Here is a 20,699-nt window from a genome sequence, read left to right on the forward strand (position 1 = left end):
CAGATGGATTGGAGGGAGGGCTCTTCCTTCTTCCAGGCTAGTCCTGATGGAGCTGGACTTGCCTGGCCAACTCCGTCTTGGGCCGGCAGATGGCAGTTGTGGAGGGTGGAGTCTCCTTCCTTCAGGCTTAGTCCTGATGGAGCTGGACTTGCCTGGCCAACTCTCTCTCGGGCCGGCAGATGGCAGTTGTGGACTCTTAGGTCTGATCTTCAAATAGTTGTTTGATACCATTCCTATGGAATCCTAGGATTTGTAGTTCATTGTGGCTGCACTATTTCTGCAGTGCAGATTAGACCTCAGAAAGTAGAAGTAGGTATGGAGCTCTCCCTTAAAGATCACCTTACCTGATCCTACACTGTATTGTAAAAAAGGAGCCAGATTTGATGCACCAAAAGGAGGAAGGCCCAGCAAGAAGTGTGAAGCTGCTTTGGAATTAATGAGTTGACTCTACACAGGAAGGCTAGGCCAGGCTTTGATGCTGTTGCTTCCATAGCTCAATAACCTTGGAATATATTTCTTGCTTGGCTGGGAATCAAAATAAATAATAAAAACCAACCTGCTCCCCTATTCTCCTGTTCTTCTGTTGCTTGTCTGTTGATTCCTCTCTTTGTGTGTCACCCACTCCTACCCCTGAGGGCCACTCTTTCCAACCCGAGCTCCTTGCCCTGTTTGTAGGTGACAGTGGGGCTGGCTTGCCCTTCCCCTGGGGACCATGTCCGTCAGAGATCCTTTCCACTATCTACGAAGTAGAAAGTGGTGCTGAGACGCCAGGCCCAGATGACGAGGAGGGGAGCCGCTGTTTCTGCACCGCTTCCCGAGACCAGGCTCTTCACCTAGGAAATATCCAGGCCACCGTGGTGCAGCAGCTAATCAACCGGACACTGCTCTTCCCCATGGAGACCCTTTCTGGGGCTGTCGGTGGGAAGGGGGCAATGAGCAGCGAAGCAGAGATTGGCAAATGGACTGAACTGATCTCCCCCCTGGATGAATCACGGGCCAGCATCACTTCAGTGACAAGCTTCTCCCCAGAGGACATGTCGTCCCCCCACGGGGACTGGACTGTGGTGGAAGTTGAGACCTTCCACTGAATTTTCTTCCTCAGAGGTTAATCTCCCATTTGGGCATCCTGGCTCTTGTGGCCTGACACATATTTCCTGTAGGTTTGGCCCATTTGCTCTTGGGGGTGCAATGGAGGCATCAACTGTGAGCTGATGGAGGACTATCCCCTTTTGCCTCTCAGCCACAGCCCAAGACTACCTTGCTCTTTGCGTCTACTGTAGTTTGGTTCTTGTGAGCTATAACCATGCAAGAAAGGATGTGCTTCCTCTTGGAGCTCCTGCTGCAGTTGGCTCACAAGAGCATTTAGCTTTGACATTTGAGTTTTCGACTGGGATGGGGGGGGGGGGGATTCATTCTAGTGTGGTGTAGGGCACTTCTAGGCCTCAAGCTGTTGTTGGAGCTCAACTCTCATGGCTACTGAACAAGGAAGATGGGAGTTGGAGTTTAGCTGGAGGGTTACAAGTTAACCTTTTGCTGTATATGAACCACTAGTCTAACAGGGCTAATGGTCCCAAATTGTGGTGCATTTATTTCAGGTTACACAAAGCAGACCAACTTACTTTTAGGTTGACAGAAAAGCTTCAGAATGACCCCCTTGCCTCCATTTGACTGCAGCAGGAAAAAAACAAACTGTCCCCCTCTTGGGGAAAGTCCTGTGCGCCCCTTCTCTTCAGAGGAGAAGAATTAGTGTGTGAAACTTCATCGAAAGGAGAAGAGATATTTGCAAGTGGAGAGCAAATGACTTTTAAAAAAAACTATGATATATACATTGAGCCCATGATTTCTGCTAGGGTATGGTTCCAGGACCCGCTGTGGATACTAAAATCCATAGATGCTCAAGTCTCATTATATTCAATGGCCTAGTAGAATGGTGTCACTTGTATACAATGGAAAAATCAAGGTTTGCTTTTTGGAATTGGTTTTTTGTTAATATTTTCAAGCCATGGATGGCTGAATTTGTGCATAAAAAATCAGTGGATATGTAAGGCTGACTGTACTGATGCATCAGCACACACTTGTCTGAGGATTGAGAAATCTCTGGTTTTCTGAATTGGATGGAAAGCTGCATCTTGCAAAGAGTGGAGGAAGAAAATGGTTGCTAAGCCTGTCAGAAATCACCTTTCCATGTTGCAATTTATTGGCAGCAGCTTCATCAGTTTGGGAAGGAAAGGCTTGGTGCAGCTGGGGGGGGGGGGGGGTCTTTTGTTTTTATACCAGTGCTGGTCCCAGGTGGTGTTAGACGACAACTCTGGAGACCAAGGTTTGATTCCCTGCTCAGCCATATAAACCCATTGAGTGACCTTAGGCATCACACTCCCACCCTCAGAGCACTGGCAACCCTCCCCCCCCCCAAGAAACATTGCCAAGAAAACCACATGATCGATCACTTTATGGTCACCACAAATTGGAAATTATGTAGGGTTTGTTTGTTTTCTGCAAGTTTCTTTGGAGGGCTTTTATCATTGCCATTCTCTAAGGCTAAGAAAGTGTGACTTGCCCAAGGTCACCCAGTGGATTTAGACTGAGCCAGGAGTTGAACACTGGTCTCCAGAGTCATAGTCCAACACACAAATCACTACATCATGCTGGCTCAAACATTATATCTGATGATTATTAGGATGTCCTTCAGAGATACTGCTAGAAAACCACTAATGAGACCAAGAGGTAGGTCAAGGCAAGTGGCCAACATGACTTTAAACCTGCCTGGTTTCTGAGACTGAAACTACTGACTGAACATACAAGTTGCCCTGTCAAAAGCAGCCCACCAATCCTTTGCTACCTAGGGGGTCCCCTATTATGTTGCTTTATTTATTTCAGGCTTGCATCTTACCTCTGCCCTCTTGGCTTGCACAGAGAGGCTGACTGTCCCCCTAATTACATGGAGGAATTGTTGTGCAGTAGCATTATTGAAAACAAAGCCTTATTAAATGTAACAGGGTGTTGATCTTAGGTACGTAACTGCTGTTGTAATGTAGCAAATCATTAGTGATAAATTATAGTACATATTTCTTAAGGTTTTTTAAAAAATAAAGATAAACTTTTGAGTTTGTTCTGTTGTCTGTATTTCACAATGAAGGGGGCAGGGACTATGCGCAGTATAATACATACTGATTTCATTTGAAAGCTGCAGAAAATGGTTTCAGTCCTAATATTACTTATTATGGATTAGGCTGCCCTGATTTTACCTGCTTTTAAGCAGGCTAGAAATGGCTCCATAGCAGATACACTTAAATGTGAGCTGTCTATTATCTGGGTGGTATATTATAGAAGCTTCTGCCAATTCTGTGTGTAAGTTCTGCTTTATAAAGTATATATTTTAAAGCTGTGAATACACTAATGAATTGTTCAGGATTTCTTAAATGACAGCTTGAACCTGGTTTTAAATCTGCATGGTGACACAAAGCATGGAGGAGAACCTAACAAACCAAGCCACCAACTATGCAATTGTAGCCCTAGCTTTCCACAGCACAGAACACAGATGTGCCTCATTCTTTCTGCCTGTCCTCTGCTCACTTTAGCTGTTTTGTCAATGACAAGTCAATGGATCATCATGATTATTGCTCAAAAGGGCAAAGAAAGACTTACAGACATCATTTCCATTCTTCTTTTGGAGATAGTATGTGATCAAGATAGGGCAGCATTTCAAAGATGCAGTCTCTGCATGCTATATAGGGCAGGGATGGGAGTCATGCAACACTTCAGACATTGTTGGCCTGTAGTTCCCAGCATTTCTCACCATTCACCATGTTGGCTAGGAGTTGCTGCAAGTTGCAGCTCAAGAACAGCTAGAGGACTGCAGGATTCCCGCCCCTGCTACAGGAATTGAAATTAATACAAATGCAGCTCTCTTTCAGCCTCTCTCTGCCTTGCCCTAGTTGACCTGTGCCCAGCTGTAGTTCAGGGAGAGAAGTGGGAGAGTTAAAGGTGTTGAAGGATTTTTGATTCTAGGCCTTCCTGATTGATCCATCAGTGCTACTACATTGAAGCAATCCTGGGGCCATCATGGGGAGGGAAGGGACAACAGTAGCTGAAGCCCTCCATGCCTGGGTCTGGAAAGGTTTTGTGGCTACTTAATCCTTAGTTTATCTTTTCTGCTATATATTACAAGGCACAAACGTTACTTTGTACAGCAAATCCTATGTGGGGTAAAACAAGAGCTGAGCAGCTTGCATTTAATTGTTCTTGCTTAGTTTACAGGAATCTGCACATTTAGCAAAGTGTGAGTATTTTACACAAATCCTTGAAGCCTGCAAATCAAGTCTCTATAAAGAGCTTCAAATGGGATCACCATTGTGGTAGGAAGTAACTTTTCCTCTACCCAACTTTGGTCTTAAGTTCCTGCCATTCTCACTATCACTAGCTCCACCATATTCTACATTCTAGGAAATACACAATAGGTAACACTTGCAGTTCTTTTTTTAAAAACTATATTTTACAACCTATCTTTATTATAAATTGTGACCTTGTGAGAAAATCTTCTGTACCATACCATGAAAAGAGAAGGTATGCCAAGATTTTTTTCATCAGGGGTTTTTCTTTTGCCCCCACCATGGTTGAAATCCAATATTATCAATCACCTTGTTGCAAGAAGCATACATTTTTCAGACTAGGAGTCACCTGGGCCTCCCTGCAGTTCCTACAATCTAAGCAATACTCCACAAGAGAAACAGATCCTATACTCTAGCAGCTTGAGCAGATGAATCATCATAGAAGGGCCAGGATAATTTAACCCAAATCTTCAGCCACTCTTCCTCCTGCCTCACCACCCTGCATGAAGTTCAGTGTTGCCAAAGACAAAATATAATTCAAACACAAAGAGCATAAGGCAATCATTTGTCAAGTACAATGGAAGAATAATTGCAAAGCTTAAAGCTGACCTCATGTGGAAGCTTCATATATTGAAAACTCAAAGGACCAGCATGATGGGGGATTTAAAATACATAACCGTACTTCCATTTGAAGCAGCAGACACACAAGCATACCAGCTTTCTCCTAACACCTTGAAAAGTTATAGCACTGTTTGCTTTATAATCTCCATGTAGGAGATGGGATCACTTCTATTAACGAGTTTCCATTCATTAAGATATTTAATACTCATCCAGGTAGATTGGGCATTTCACTTTCCCAGGGTCATGTTTTGATATAGACCTTACACAGAACTCTACCTACAAGGTAGGCATTTTACAACACCTATTACTTGAAGAGGGGTAAACAGGATCCCCAAGTTTCAGCCACCTGATGTACACAATTATTCTGCTGGTACTCTCATGGTAAAAACTGTTTGGACAAAAATTGTCCCAAAGTATATTTTCTTTCTATGAACCAGGATGGCTGACAACCTCTCAAATCTAATGCCCCCAATGTTTTCTAGTTCTGGGGTTTTCTGGAATACCTCTAATTCTGCACTCAAACACTCCTGTGGATATGGGTCACTGTACCCCACAATACAACAAAACTATCACTGATGTAAAAAATTCTCCCAGATTTAAGTCAGTCAAGTTGTTTTTTAAAAGAGAAGTAGAGGTGTTTAACACCTGGCTTAGCTCAAAGGAGGACCTATGCACTTCAGCACTCCATTTTCTACTGATGCCAGGTGGAGTTTTCAGTAAGTCCACATCCTGCCCACCCCCATGCTCTTTCCTTAGCATTTGTTCTCCCCCCCCCCCCCAGGTCCAAAGATTCCATTTAGTTGCCACAGTTAATAGCTAGGGATAAGAGATATTCTGTTCCTGCACCTGACAGGAACAAATTCTTGAGTTTTGGACTATGACTCTGGAAACCAGGGTTTGAATTCCAACTTGGCCACATAAGCCCACTGGGTAACCTTTCGCAACTTTTTCTCAGTCTCAAGGCAAGGCAATGGCAACTCCCCTCTGAAGAAACTTGCCAAGAAAACCCCATACACACCTTAGGGTAACCAGAAATTGGAAATAACTTGAAGGCACACAGCAACAAGATGAATCAATGCCTCTGGCTCTGTAATCCCATTATTAAAACCCATCTCAGCTACGTCAGGGAAGTAACCATGTTTCTCTTGCAGCATAAAAAATGAAGCAGGGATGGGGAGTGGGGAAAAGGAATATAATAGCACCTTTAATGCTAACTTTTTTTATTTCTGCATGAACTTTCATGGACATAAACCCACTTCAGATTCAGTTCCATCCCACTCCCACAACTGTGTTATTATGCTTTATATATGAACATTTATCATCACTGTATTGCATCAGAAGTGGGTTTATACCCATGAAGGCTGATGAAAAAATAAAATTCAAGTTACTTTCCTTTCCCCCCACTTCCCCTTCCTCCTTTTTATTCTTAAATGCTAATGACACTGAAAATAGCAAAGGCAGTACAGCAGAAAACAAAGGGTATGTAGAGACACAAAAATCCAGGCAAGCCACCTTAAGGTAGCAATACTGGATGAGAGAAAACTGTTGAACATAATGAGAACTATAGTTCAGAAACCATGTATGGGACGATACTCCCCATACTAAGTTACTTCCATTCCATGTGGTTCCTGGAGGGCAAGGCTATCAATTGCGTCCAGTTATGATGGCTCATGTCCTCCATGGGTTTTCTCACAGGCATCCTGCTGGACAATGTGAAAATTCAACATTGGACTAGACCAGCCATTGGTCTGAACCAGCATAGTCCCATAGCAAATAAAGCTCTCATTCAGAGACAAACCTGAAGCATAGCTGGGAAGATTCATGCAGAAGAGTAATTGTTTTCTCTCTGCATCACCACTACATACTTTTTTGTTCTGGTGGGAATGCAGGCTCAGGTCACCTCTTAGTTTCAAGAAGCTTGCCCCTTGTCACAAACACACAGATTAGGAGCCCCAACACCCTGCTTTCACCATTCCATCAGAGTTAAGGCAGGGTTTCTTTTTAAAAAAAATCTAAAACATGTTGGACTGCAAGTCATCCAAAGTGACGGAGCAGATTCTGCAAGCTTCTGTTCAGAGTGTTTAAAATGTTGCTATTTTTTCTTCATCATGCTGGTCCAAATTGCTTCCTAAATCACTGGTGCTGATTTATCTTCACTAGAGGTTTTCACACCAAAGACTGATATACTACCCGACACAAGGTGGAATTTTCTGGGACGTTAACACATGTTGAATTAAGCAGAGAACAATTTTAACGCATGTTGAATTAAGTAGAGAGAACGATATGCCCAAGTGATACATGACACCTCCTTGTTCACAACCATTTTTCCTTCCACGTTTCCAAGAATTGTTAGGACCTGGGCATGTATAAACCTGTCAAAAGAAGAGTTCAACATGCACAGAACTTACTTTACCAAGGCTTTTGTCATCAAAACAAGAATTATCAGGTAGTTCTGCCCTGAGACTTCATCACAGAACATCTGTGGAAAATTGTTGCATAATCCCAAAACTGCACTGGTCCTTTCACAAATTCTGTCAGTCCTCCCTGTGTTGCAAAGCTTCATCTTGAGTTCTCCCTACAATAAAATCTTCAACACATGAAACACAATATGCTCCCATCTGAGCCTCACAGAGGAACCTGAAACGCATTGTACTGGAACAGCCCTATCTGATTTTATCCATTCTAATTGAAACCTGGAGCACAGAACTGGATTAAGACAGGCAGAGGCCCAAATCCAGGGTGGCCAAAGTGCAGTCCTTCAGATGTTGTTACTTCGCACCATCACTTCACACCAGGAGCTATGCTGGCTACAGTGACGGGAGTTGCAATTTGGCAGTCTCTGGCAGGCCACAGTTTGATCTCTGCAGCCTTAAAATGGGTCAAGATTCAGACCCTCCCCACATAATTGTCAGAATTTGAAAATAGTTGATTTTTTGTTTTCGTATGACCCTCAATCTAACGCCCTAAACTGTACCTTTACTTAGCTTGTGTTTAAATTCTGGCACTGCCAAACTTTTAATGCATTTAATGCTCCTTCTCCCATCCTGTCTAGAATCAATGGCATTCAACTGAAAGAGCTGCCCAGCTCAACAGCCCCCCCTACTCCCAAAAGGAGAGCTAAGAGCCACTCTCACTAGAGTCACCCACAGCGTTTCCTACAGCATGTCATTTCCCACTACTGTCCTTGGACAACTGATTGCCAATGAAAAGAATAAATACATGGGGTAAGACATGTTAGAACCCAAAATTGTTGGTTTTTTTTTTATTTCCGGGTGTGGACAAAATAGTAGGGTCTAGTGCAATAGGGGGCAACATGCAGCCAGTATGAAGCCCCTGAGGCACTTTTGTGCTACAACATTGAGAACCTCTGCTTTCAAATTGCAAACAGCAAGTTTCTAGCCCTCATAGTTCCAAATAAAAAAATTGATAACATAAATTTGGTGTGCATCTAAGGTCTAATCTGCGCTACAGAATTAATGTAGTCTGACACCGCTTTAACTGCCATAGTGCAATGTTATGGATTTCTGGGATTTGTAGTTTTGTGAGATATATAGCTTTCTCTGTCAGAGAGCTCTGGTGTCATAGCACTGAGCCATGACAGTTAAAGCGATGTCAAATTGCATTATTTCTGAAGTGCAGATTAGACCTAAGTCTGCATTCCTCTAGGCATGCATAAGGAAGGGGTGTCTATGGACATACGATTCTGTGTGTCCTGGAAACAACAGAACAGAGCAGGTGCCTGCCTACTCCATAATGGTCACATTGCATTAAAGGCCTATTGACATTCCACATTTAGACCGGTTTCAGACATCATCTGTCATGGCTCTCAAACAAGGAACCCTTAGGAAATGAAGGTCTGTATATGACTCCAAAATCTGATAAACAAGAGTTGTCAGCACCCTCAGGAAAGTTCTCATTTTTATCATTCTTTATGCATAGCCAGGGCAGTTATATTAGCTCCACATTAATTTGTTCAACAGGTGTTTCCTTAGCAAACAGAGGAATCACATTATTAGCTGTGTGCCATCAGAACACCAAGAATGTGGTGAACTGTTTCTTGGATAACAAAACCTTCCACCTACTTGTTTCCTTAACTGAGATTTAAGGTTCTACGCCACTTGCCCTTCTAATCCACCACCCTCATTTAAAAACAAAACAAAACCCAGAGCATTTACACTGCCGATATGGACGACTAAAGTGCCTGCATAAGACACTACCTGAGCTATGTATGTTTGTGTGTTTATGTATGTGACAATTATACTTCCCTCTGCTATCATCCAAAGCTTTTCTTAATTTTAAACTTTATGATGAATGTGCAGTGCTTAATGATCTTTAACCCCAGTTGATTAAAAAACTGGAAGGTGAGTCAGAACTCAGATCTACCTTCAACAACAGGCCAGTCAGAATAGGCTTTATACCCCTCCTGCTTTCTAGACCTCTCCTTCAAAAAAACAAAAACAAAATCAAACACATTATTCCCTCCCTCCCTCTCTGAGATGAATGCAGAACTTCCACTTTCCTTACATGAACACATCTATCCCTTAAATGCACACTTGTGTTAGCTGTTCCATAGTCTTCTGAGAAAGATGACAGATCTAGGAATAGTAAACCAACCAGGTTTCTTTTTTTACAGTTTAAATATTTGTATTTTTTAAAAATGAAAAGGAGGAAATAATAAAAAGCAGTTGACTCTGGGCAATGACCATGAAAGTTGGAAGAAAGCCTACCCAAACAGAAAAGAGAATAAAAAGGTATTTCGTTAAAACCTCCTGACCCCTCCAGCAGGCTCTATTTTTGTCTTGTCAATCACAGCAACAAGGGAGCGGGCAGTTGAGGCCATCAAGTGCTACTGTGATGGGAGGGAGGAGAGCAGAGAGGGATGCTGAAGCACATACTATCTCAGTCAAATTGAGGCCAGGAAGAGGAGAACAAAAGCACATCTCTCCTACCTTTCCCAAAACAGACAATGTACTATAGCAAGTGAAAACACCTTGGGAAAGGTAATACAGACAGGACAGGAGAAGAAAAAGATTTTGCAGCCCTCCCACCCCAGTCTCCCACCCCCCTCCCCCCCGGACAATCAAGATACAGAATCCACTAGGCCAGGGTGTTCATCATTTCTGCCTCCCTCCTATCACAATATCTGATCAAAGTATTTGCTGTTCCCACACTGATACTGTCTTGCTCTCAAGGAAGCAGAGGAAGGCTGAAATGGTCGACACAGTAGCAGCTGGAAGAGTTTCCATTACATCTCAATCTTCTCTCCCCCACCCTCACCCCTTCACAAGATGTGCCTATTTTCTTCAGCCCATGAAGGAGTCGCCTTCATCCTCTTCAAAATGGCACTGCTGCAGCACCTTGATGTGATATTCATAGATCTTGAGGGCAGGACCCAGACGGATGGACAGACCTGTCAGTACATCAGTGCGTTGCATCAGCAACAGAGACTTCCCATCAATCTCCTGCAGGGAAAATAACATGGACACAACAGGTCAGGGCATTAAGGCCTAAGGACTGACTACCCATTGTAATTCACTATCATGCTCCACCCAACAGCCTTTCTAGAAAACAATAGTGAAGAGCCAAGTGTGGTTGAGTGAAATAATATCAAGACACTATTTTGTTTGTGAGTTTGGCACAGGAGGGGACTGCAACTGCTTTTTCAATTTATGCATTTTTAGCCTACTTTAAGATTCATATGGCCATTCTTAAAATGTCAATGACAGAAGTTGAAACTGGACAGAGCTAACCTAGCTCCATTGGCTGATGCCCAGCAACCAGTGTCCTATCATGTCTAGATAATACTCTAAAGACTATGTTCAATCTTGTATTATAGAAGCAGTATCCAAAAGATTGAGACATTCCCCTCAAAATGAACATAGTGCATAGCGAATATTAAGAGAGTCTTTTGAGATTACAGGCCACAACAGGACATATGGATAGTTGGGGGGCTCTAGGGCACGGGTAACAAACTGGTGTCTGTGGAAAGTATCCTGCCCCAAAGAGGTGCAATTCTAAGTGAGGAACCTTGAAGAGTGGCGTGAAACGTGAGCCTGAGCACAGGTGACCTAATAAATATCCATCAGAAGGCCCAATGAGGCCAGGTGTACTGCTTCAGTTATGGAAAAAGAGCTGGAGGAGTCAATTTCAGACAGTGAACAGGGACCTGAAGAGAGGAATATGCAGGGCAAAGTGGGAGGATACAAACTTTGGTGCATGTATGCAAACATATATTAATCACTGGCCTATAGAAGTGCACTTGCCATGTTCTGGTCAGGCATACCAGAATTTTCTTGGGCCTGCCCTGAGTTCAAGGCAAACAAGTTGAGCCACCAACCAGGTGCCACCGCAGCCTACAAACCCTCCCTCATGACCTCTGTTTTACACACTTTTAAAAACTGATGATACTTTTTAAGGTGCTGAAGGCAATGGATGTAGTAATTCATCATCATTCCCTTATTTTTCTTTGTCCCGAAGTGTAATACACTTTTAAAAGGTTTTAAAACAGAGGTCCAAAAGGGAGGTTTGATTGCCTGCACAGTGTTAACTGTCACAATCAGGCTTGATACATGAACAAAACAGTATACAGTATTTTGTTGGTGGTGTTCTTTTATTGGGTGGCATGGAAACAAGAATGATGTTTGAATCAGAATTTTAATCATTAGCAAGCACTTTGGTCATTTACAAAATAAAGGCTGAAAGAACATAAGTTCTCCACATGCAAGAAGATAGCATGGCTATTGTTTTGATGCACACTGGCTTGAGTTTTATTAGTCTGCAAGGAAGGTAAGGCACACATGTATTAGGAATTCCCACTTCACAAAACACTGCACACACACCCTCCCCATAACATTCAGAACATTACATCTCATTGAAAGTTTAGCATGAGCACAAATCCCTCAATCTTCCCCTCCATACACCCAGGTTCTCACCTGCTCTTGAAAGGCAGTTGCTTGCTCACCAAACCCAGCTTCTGTGAAATAATCCACAACATCACTCACAGACCATTCCACTGGATCAGAAGGCTTTTCCTTTACTGAGCTACAAGAGGAAGAGGGGAAAGAGAATTCACACTCAAGACTTTTCACAGTCCTCTACTCCACAGAGCTAGGGTCTTGGAATATAAGAATGAGGACACACAGCTCCAGACAGTGAAGGTAGGGCACTCACTCAAGTCAGTCAAAATTTCTTTTCTTATATAAGGCTATGGCAGCTACAGTAATGTTTATTTATTGTACATATCAACCTTCCACTACATTCCCAGGAACATTTTATAGGAACCGAACAACTGAAATGTAATTTTTAAAAAAGCTAAATACCATAAAACCGTAGATCATAGAAACCAAGGTCATTGTCTGGAGAGAAATGACTCCTGTACTCAGCATTAGTCTCTCTGGAGAGAATGTTCAAAACCTGGGATACCACCATCAACAGTCTTATGAGTGATACCTCACCAACTCAATTGAAAATTGCTATAGCACCTAAAGCCTTCCATTTCAGATTGCAATGTATGATCAGAGCCTGAAAAAGTTACATTTTAGGACTCCCCAAATAAAGCCAGCGTGGTGTAGTGGTTTGTGTTGGACTATAGAATCATAGAATCATAGAGTTGGAAGAGACCACAAGGGCCATCCAGTCAAACCCCCTGCCATGCAGGAACTCTCAATCAAACATACCCGACAGATGGCCATCCAACCTCTGTTTAAAGACTTCCAAAGAGGGAGACTCCACCACTCTCCGAGGAAGTGTGTTCCACTGCTGAACAGGACTTACTGTCAGAAAGTTCCTCCTAATGTTGAGGTGGAATCTCTTTTCCTGCAACAAGCTTGCTCCCTCCTCAATATGACATCCCTTCAAATATTTAAACGGGGCTATCCTATCACCTCTTAACCTTCTACTCTCCAGGCTAAATATACCCAGCTCCCTAAGTCATTCTTCATAGGGCATGGTTTTCAGATCATTCACCATTTTAGTTGCCTTCCTTTGCACATGCTCTAGCTTTCAACATCCTTTTTGAATTTTGGTGCCCAGAACTGAACACAGTATTCCAGGTGGGGCCTGACCAAAGTAGAATACAGTGGCACTATTACTTCCCTTGATCTAGGCACTATACTTCTATTGATGCAGCCTAAAATTGCATTGGCCTTTTTGGCTGCTGCATCACACTATTGACTCATGTTCAACTTGTTGTCTACTTGGACTCCTAGGTCCCTTTTACATGTAGTCCCGTTCAGCCAGGTGTCCCCCATCCTATATCTGTGCATTTCATTTTACCATCCTAAGTGCAGTACAGTACCTTACATTTCTCAGTGTTGAATTTCATGACTCTGGAGAATGCCTGCTCAGCCATGGAAACCGTGACCATGGGCAGGTCACACTCTCTTAGCCTCAGAAAAAGGCAAAGGCAAACCCCCTCTAAATAAATCTTGCCAAGAAAACTTCATGACAGGGTATTCTTACAGTTGTCATAAACTGGAAATGAATTGAAGGCAGAAAACAAAAGCACTCCCCAAATCCCACAACTAACAGGACCAGCAGCCAAGACTGGGAATTGCAATTTTAAAAAAAAATTAAGTAGAATGGCCATGTGGTCTTTCAAGTATTTCAATTGGAAGGTGTGAAGGACCTCACAAGATCAAAAGCAGCACTATTAGCTGGGCTCTGAAATGGTCTGAGTGTATTACAGTTAATAAATCATAAGTGCAATATAATGGTATAATCAAGTTGCACCTAGCAATCTAACAGCCACATTGTACAGTAGCTGCAGTTTTTGAAGCGTCTTCAAAAGCAGTCAAACATTACAGTGGTCTGACTTGTGGTTATTTAGAGCATGAGTCTTTTGGTTATTTACAGCATGATTAACTGTGGTCAGGTTAGCAGTAATCCAGCATTTTGAAAGGAATGCCCACATTGGGAAGCACTGAAATGCATCACATGAAGACAGTAATATGAAATAGGCCTTCATGAAGATGTTCAAATATTTTAACCCCACTACAAATATTCTGGTATTTGAAAGGAGACTAATTCTTGTCACCAGCCAGCACAGGGGGAGAAGCTTGTAGCAGTAGCTTATTCCTCCCCCATCTGCTGCTGCTGCTATTCCTCCCTCCCCATGATATAGGGAACCCCTTATTCACATTAACCATTAAAAGGCTAAGGTTCACTGCCTCCAAGAATTAGCTGGTGCATGGAGGCAGCTCAGTTTCCAGAAGACAATGGCAAAGTGAGGGTTGAGCTAGTTCTGCAAGCACCTCTAGATGCCATCATCTTGTACTCACTGCTGAAGGAAGTCTGCCTGTGCTCTTTCCTATAATCCATAATCAAGGGGTGATCATGACTAGGGAGCAAATGCAAATGCATCCACTTCCATCCTGCAGATATGCTGCATATCTCAACTGGCTGTCATTAAAGAGAAGTTTGTGGTGCCCACTCAAAACTTACGTGCAGCTGAATGGTCTCCCATCTGCCTGGATGCCAGGTCTCCCAGGAGAGGAGGGTACAGAGGGTTCAGTCCCTGCAACAGCTGGCGACACTGGGAATAGAAAACAGGAGGGGAGAGAAATGTGAATAGATCGACATTTTGTCTCACTGCAGCTCATGGAAGAACTATGGGTGAGACCCTTCCCAGGGCCTATCTATCAGGGACCTTCTGAGACAGAGAAGACTCCCACCAGCCAAGCCAGTTTCAGTTGTCAGGCCACACAAATCAGGAGCCCAACTGTGCTAACACCACCCACCTCTAACCTTATTTGCTTCACCCTGTAACCAATACCACTCTTAGCCAAAGTATGCAGTCATGAAATAACAAGCTTGAATAGTCCCTGGAAGCAAAGATGATGAAACCGAGGTTGTTCTACTTTGGCCACATCATGAGAAAAGATGGTGTGGCTCACTAGAAGAGACAACAATGCTAGGAAAGGTGGAGGAAGTAGAAAGAGAGGAAGGCCGCATGCTAGATGGATGAACTCTATCAAGGAGGTCATGGGCATGAATTTACAGGACCTAAGCAGAACAGTGGAGGATAAGGTGGGCTTGGAGATGGCTCATCTACAGGGCTGTCACGCTTCCCGACTCAAGGGCAGTTAACACACACACAAACACACACTTGCAAATCAGAGATGCACAACCTGAAGCAAGGGAAGAAGGGAGGGAGTTCACCCCACGTTTTTGCAGGAGGCTGAGTGCTCTCCTAAAATTTTTCCCTCCAGGCTTTTGCATCTCTATCCTAAAACCTACTGAACAAGAAAGAAAAATCTTACTCCACTAAAGGAGTCCTTACCACCCCAATGGGTCTCACTGCCAGCATCTTTTGCTTTCTCCTCCTGCCTCTCCAACATGTCTCCCAGGAAAGCCAAGCCTGACCAAGTGTCCTCTTAGCCCGCTTCACCCCCCTCCACCTGCCCACCTTATACCTGCTCTGTCCGGCTGCTGGTAGGTGGTGCTGCCTTCTTTCTTGACACTTCCCAGATGAGGACAGGCACTTTCTCCTGGCCAAGAGGCCTTTGTTGTGTGGCACTGCTCACTTCCTTCATGGCGGGGTCGCTCCAATCCTTTACTCAAGGGCTGCTCCTCAAGGGAGCGCAGGTCTCTGCTGAGGCCACTGCTGGGTGGGATGTCTTTCCCACCATGCTTGCTGTCCTTACAGTCCCCATTCAGCTGGGCAAGCCCAGGTCGGCTGTAGTTGCTGGCGTCATACTCTTGTGCCACTTCTGAACCTTCTGACATTGTAGAGACTTCATCCTCCTCTTCTTCCTCTTCATCCTCTTCTTCCTCTTCACCTTTGACCTCCTCACTCTTCTACAAATGTCAACAAGAGGAAATGAGAAGGACAAGGAAAAGAGTCCATGTCCTGCTTCCACAGACCCCAGGTTATGAATCAGCCCCACATCTTAACATGTTAGCATTCAAGCTTTCTTCTGACTCTAAAATTGATGGCTTCAGCCAGAGGAGCTGCAAGTGGATGAGCAAAGCTCACTCCCCTAGATGTAGTTGAACTGCAATCCTCAGCACTCCTCACCACTGACTGTGCTGCTAAGAGTTTCAGTCCAATGATTTCTGAAGGGCCCATCATTCCCACCTCTGCCTTTTGGTTGCTTTAGGCTGCAGGCCTGTAGATGATTATTGTTACTGTGTACCTTCAAGTTGTTTCAGACCCCGATGTGACTCTATCATGGGGGAGTCCTAGGGTTGACAGAGTGTGACTCACTCAAGGTGAGTGGTTTTCCATGGAGCGGAACTGAACCCTGTTATCCAGTCACAGTCCAATGCTCAAGCCACTGCACCCTGCTGGCTCTCCCTTAATGATTATCCAGCAGCAAGTTCCACTTAACTCAGTATGGTTTACCTCTAAGAAGACATGTACAGTGTCATATTACTCATGATGCCACTTCTCATTTCTCAAGCCTAGTTTGCTCTTACATTAGCACAAAATCTTAGGTGCAGCATCTCCTTGTCAACCCTGCTTCAGTTTCAAACTAATTTATTTGCGGGCAGGTCATTCAGTCTGAGCAATGCTGGGGTGAGAAGCCTCCCAAAGGTACCATGATGTGCCTCAAGATATCATCACGTGCCCCACATGTGCCCCAAGGTACTTTCATGTGCTCTGAAGCTTGCTAAAAAAAAGAGCAGGCATCTCCCAAATCCTTGGGAAATTAAGAGCAACCAACTTTGCCTGCACCATCTCTCTATCTGGCTTTGTCCTGCCTCAAAAACTAAACACAACTTGCTATCTTTATCAGAACAAAGCTTCCAAACTGGGGGAGAACCAGAAGGACGCTATTTTACCAGACAGTAACTAAAAAACCCCACCCATCCCTTTGATTATGGCTGGGCTCCTTATTAGATTTGGTTGCTGGACGTCCTTCTGACCAGTAACCACATGATTTTATTTTTTGGTGCGCCTCCCTCCTCCATTCCCTTGCATTTGTGCTCCCACCACCCACCTCTCGACCTCAGTGGGAGGTTACAGGAACGCTTTAGGTCAAACACAAACTGACTATTTGTTCTGTGTTTAGATGGAGCCTGGTACTGACTGGGGATGGGGGGGAGAGGGGGCGCTGTTCTGGGTTTGCCTCACAGATGCAAACTGGAGGGTCACATGCGCATGGTGGGGGGGATGTGCATCTGTGTGGGTGTGTCTCCTCGTGCATAAGAGCTCATCCCCCCCCATTTGCCTGACCCCTAGAAGGACCATAGCCTTCCAGGGGTCCTCAATGGGTGTGCCCCCATCCCTCCCTGCCCTGGAAGGAGTTGGCCATCCCAATAGGTGGCTCTTTCTTCCTAGAATACATTGGGGTGGCACTGGCACAGGGTGATCAGACATCCTCCTTTTCTAGGACACACCCTACATTTCTGGCTTCTGCCCTGGAGGAATTCCAAAACGTCCTCCATTTGGAACATGACTCAGAAACATGGATTTATAGTTTATATGAGCATTTTTAGCTTTAGCAGGAATCTGAATCCTGATCCACATTTGAAACATTACCCGACCCTGACTCTCACATTCTTGCACTCTAACATATGTAATGATAAAATAAAGGAGAACTGTATGAAGACAGGATGACCGGGCGTCCTCCTTTTCCAGGACAATTTCAACCTCTCATCCAGGAAGAATTCCAAAACGGCCTCCATTTGGAGCAGCACGGTTTATACATATGTGCTGTGTTTTCAGTTTTCCATTGGTCATATCCCGCACTTGTCTTGAAGGTCCCACATTTGGGGGTTTCTTGTCCTTCCTTGGAGGTGTGAGGGCCTCTGGTCACTCTGACCAGACCCCTACAAGGGCCACCTCTTCCCTGGGATTCCCTGGGAGGAGCTGGCCATCTCAAAAGGACATTTTCCCCCAGCCTACTCTGGAGTGACAGGGGAGGACAGTACGGACAGTTGGAACTGTGCCAAGAGGAGGTGACACCCAAAACTCTTCCTCACAGCTGTTTGCACATTTGCACAACAACACAGACAAGACTCCTCTCACTTGGGGGGGGGGGGGAGCTGGGATTTCCCCTTTCCAAAAGCATCTCCCCTCCCTCCATCTGTCAGTCTGTCTGCTGGAGCCCTGTCCCTTCCATGCATGCCCACTCCCCTCCCTGTCCTGGAGCAGCACCCTTCACACAGATCGCAGTGGTTCTCAACTTCTGGTCCTCCAGATGTTTTTGACTTCAGCTCCCAGATTCCCTCATCATTGGCCATGCTGGCAAAGGCTTCTGGGTGCTGAAGTCCAAAACAGCTGGAGGATCAAAGGTTGAGAACCTCTGACCCAGAGTGATCAGACTTTTGTTCCTCTGAAATGCAGGACCTTCAAAGAAAATGGGAGGACACGACCCAAAAAAAGCCCCAAACACTCCCTATATATAAAATATAAATTATGCTCCTTCGCCCTGCTCAAAGTCAATGACATTTTGGAATTCCTCCTGGACTGAAGAAGGTGGGGATGGAGGGCAGGTCCTGGAAAAGGAGGACATGTCTGGCTGTCCTATGGATGTCCTCACCGCCAAGGAGGACGAGGCACCGCCAAATGGAGGATGGCCAAGGAAGAATGGAGGGATGTGACCCAAGAGAAGCCAAAAACACGCCTATAAAAATATTCATGAATGCTTTGTGGCTGTGCCCCAAATGGAGGACCTTTTGGAAACCCCTCCTGGACAGAAGGAGGCTCGAAACACATCCTGGGAAAAGGGGGGCCAAGTCTGGTCATCCGCTTCTTAGCCCTACTCAGAATTGAGGACGCTTTGGAAACATGTATTGGACAGAAGGAGGCTAAAGTGTTGGACGTGTCCTGGGCAAAGGAGGACGCCTGGTCAGCCTGGTCTTAGCTCCACTCAAAATGGAGGACCTTTTGGAAATCCTGGGAAAAGGAGGGCCAAGTCTTGTTGCGCGGTTCTAAAGTCCTGCTCAAAATGGAGGACATTAAATCTGACACGGACGAAACGTCCTGGGGGGGGGGGGGGGGGAAGGAGGACAGTGTGTGGTCACCCTCTTTCTAGCCGTACTCAAAATGGAGGACGCTTGGGATGTTTCCCTCATGGGCAGAAGAAGAAGAAGGCGGGAAGGGAGGGCCAATCCTGGTGGCCCGGTTCTACACTCCTGCTCAAAATGGAGGGCGCTAAGTCTGTTTAGAGGGGGGCAATTGGCTGAGAAGCATGGGTTTGTCTCTACAGAAGTGCTCTGGCCTTTTTGGGGGGTGGGAGGTCCTCCCTTTGGGGCGCCCCTTCCACGGAGGAAAGAAATCCGCCCGGTTCCTAGCCCTTCTCAAAATGGACGGGTCTTGGGAGAATTACGTTCCGGAGAGAAGCGGATGGGAAGCGGATGGGAAGCGGTGGGTGGTGCGTGTCCTCCTCTCAAAATGGAGGAGGAGGAGGAGGAGGGCCGGGGGCTCCTCCGGGGCAGAGGCGTCCTGCTTCCCTTCCGCGCTTACCTTGTTCCCGCGGGGGGCCGCCCTGGACTGGCCGGCAGCGCCCCCTCCTCCTGCTGCTGCTGCTGCTCTCTCCGCCCGGCCGCCTCCTGCTCCTGCTCCTGCTCCTGCCGCCGCCGCCGCGGCCCGCGTCCTCTCCTCCTGGAGGAGCAGCAGCCCCTGCGCGCGGCCCCTGGTCACCCTCCCCGCCGCCCCCGCCGCCGCCGCTCCGTCTCCGCCCAAGTAGCGCACGATCTCCCTCAGGCTCACCGGCGACGACGAAGGAGGGTCCTCCTGCTGCTGCTGCTGCTGCTGCGAGGCCGACGCCGACGCCGCCCCCGCGGCGGGAGAGGGCCGCTCTCTGCCGGTCCTGCGGGGGGCAGGCGGGGGCGGCGGCGGCGGCGGGGGCGGCGGGGGCAGGGGCGGCGGGGGCCTCTGGGAGGCGGAGGCGGAGGCGGAGGCCCCTCCCGGCCTGCGCGGGGGCTGTACTCGCGCGGCGTTCCTGTAGGAGATGCTGCCCTTGTAGGAGACGCGGAGGACGGCGCGCTGCTGGATCAGCTTCTCCAGCTCGGCGCGGGTGCGCTCAGGCTCGGGCCCGTGGCGGCGCCGCACCATGCGGCAGATGCGCTCCAGGTCCGGGCGCGCCTTCCGCGAGCGCAGAGAGTCGATCGTGTCCAGGATCCACTCCTGGTAGCGGGGGGCCTCCGTCGCCGAAGACGAGCACGACGACGAGGAGCAGGACGACGACGACGACGAGGAGCAGGACGAGGAGGAGGCCGGGGCCGGAGCGGGGCCCGCCATGGCCCGCCAACAGGGGGACCCCGCCGAGGAGGGGCGCGAGGAGGGCTGACTGGGGCGGCGGCCAGGGGCGCCAGCTACTCCTCCTCCTCCTCCTCCTGCTCCGCCGCCGCCGCCCGAGCGGGACCCGCGAGACGCTTAAGGAGGCGCCGCCGCCGGTGCTGCTGCTGCTGCCGCCTGTGTCCGCTCTCCCGCTTAAGGTGGAACGAAGGAGTTCTCTGAATGGCTTTTAAAGAGGAGGAGGAGGGGCTCCGGCGCTCTCTCTCTGGCTCCTTCCTCCCTCGCTCCCTTCCTCCCTCGCTCCCTTCCCTTCCCTGGTTCCTTCCTCTCAGAGTGACCCAGGCCTGTCCTCCCTTCCCGCCTCCGCCTCCCTCCTCTTCTCCTGATGCTGCTGCTCCTGCTGTCCAGAAGGGAGTTCCAAAAGGTCCTCCATTTTGAGCAGGGCTAAAGCACAGGGTCACCGCAGACACTTCCTCCTTTTTCCAAGACACGTCCTCCACTTCTTCTCTCTAGAAGGGAGTTCCAAAAGGTCCTCCATTTTGAGCGGGACTCTAAAACACGAC

At 46.6% G+C, this 20,699-nt stretch overlaps 2 protein-coding genes across 2 annotated transcripts in view; one reads left to right on the plus strand and one right to left on the minus strand.

The window, feature by feature from the left end:
• Nucleotides 1–3,097, plus strand: part of LOC149322005 (uncharacterized) — a 33,409-nt gene extending 30,312 nt beyond the window's left edge. Inside the window, exon 6 of the mRNA XM_089532890.1 lies at nt 676–3,097. Within this exon, the coding sequence (XP_089389016.1) occupies nt 676–1,088 (413 nt within the window). The 3' untranslated portion in view covers nt 1,089–3,097. The remainder of the gene's footprint in view (nt 1–675) is intronic.
• Nucleotides 3,098–10,042: 6,945 nt separating this feature from the next.
• SAMD1 (sterile alpha motif domain containing 1) lies at nt 10,043–20,224 on the minus strand. The gene is made up of 5 exons (XM_089506609.1): nt 19,363–20,224; nt 15,362–15,746; nt 14,391–14,481; nt 11,882–11,990; nt 10,043–10,411 (listed from the first exon to the last, which is right to left on the minus strand). Exons 1-5 carry the CDS (start codon nt 20,137–20,139, stop codon nt 10,253–10,255), a joined length of 1,521 nt encoding a protein of 506 aa, XP_089362735.1. The 5' UTR covers nt 20,140–20,224; the 3' UTR covers nt 10,043–10,252.
• Nucleotides 20,225–20,699: the final 475 nt, after the last annotated feature.

This window comes from Sceloporus occidentalis, unplaced genomic scaffold (genome assembly GCF_023333645.1).
Source record: "Sceloporus occidentalis isolate IW3139 unplaced genomic scaffold, rSceOcc1.0.p SCAF_1, whole genome shotgun sequence".
NCBI lineage: Eukaryota > Metazoa > Chordata > Lepidosauria > Squamata > Phrynosomatidae > Sceloporus > Sceloporus occidentalis.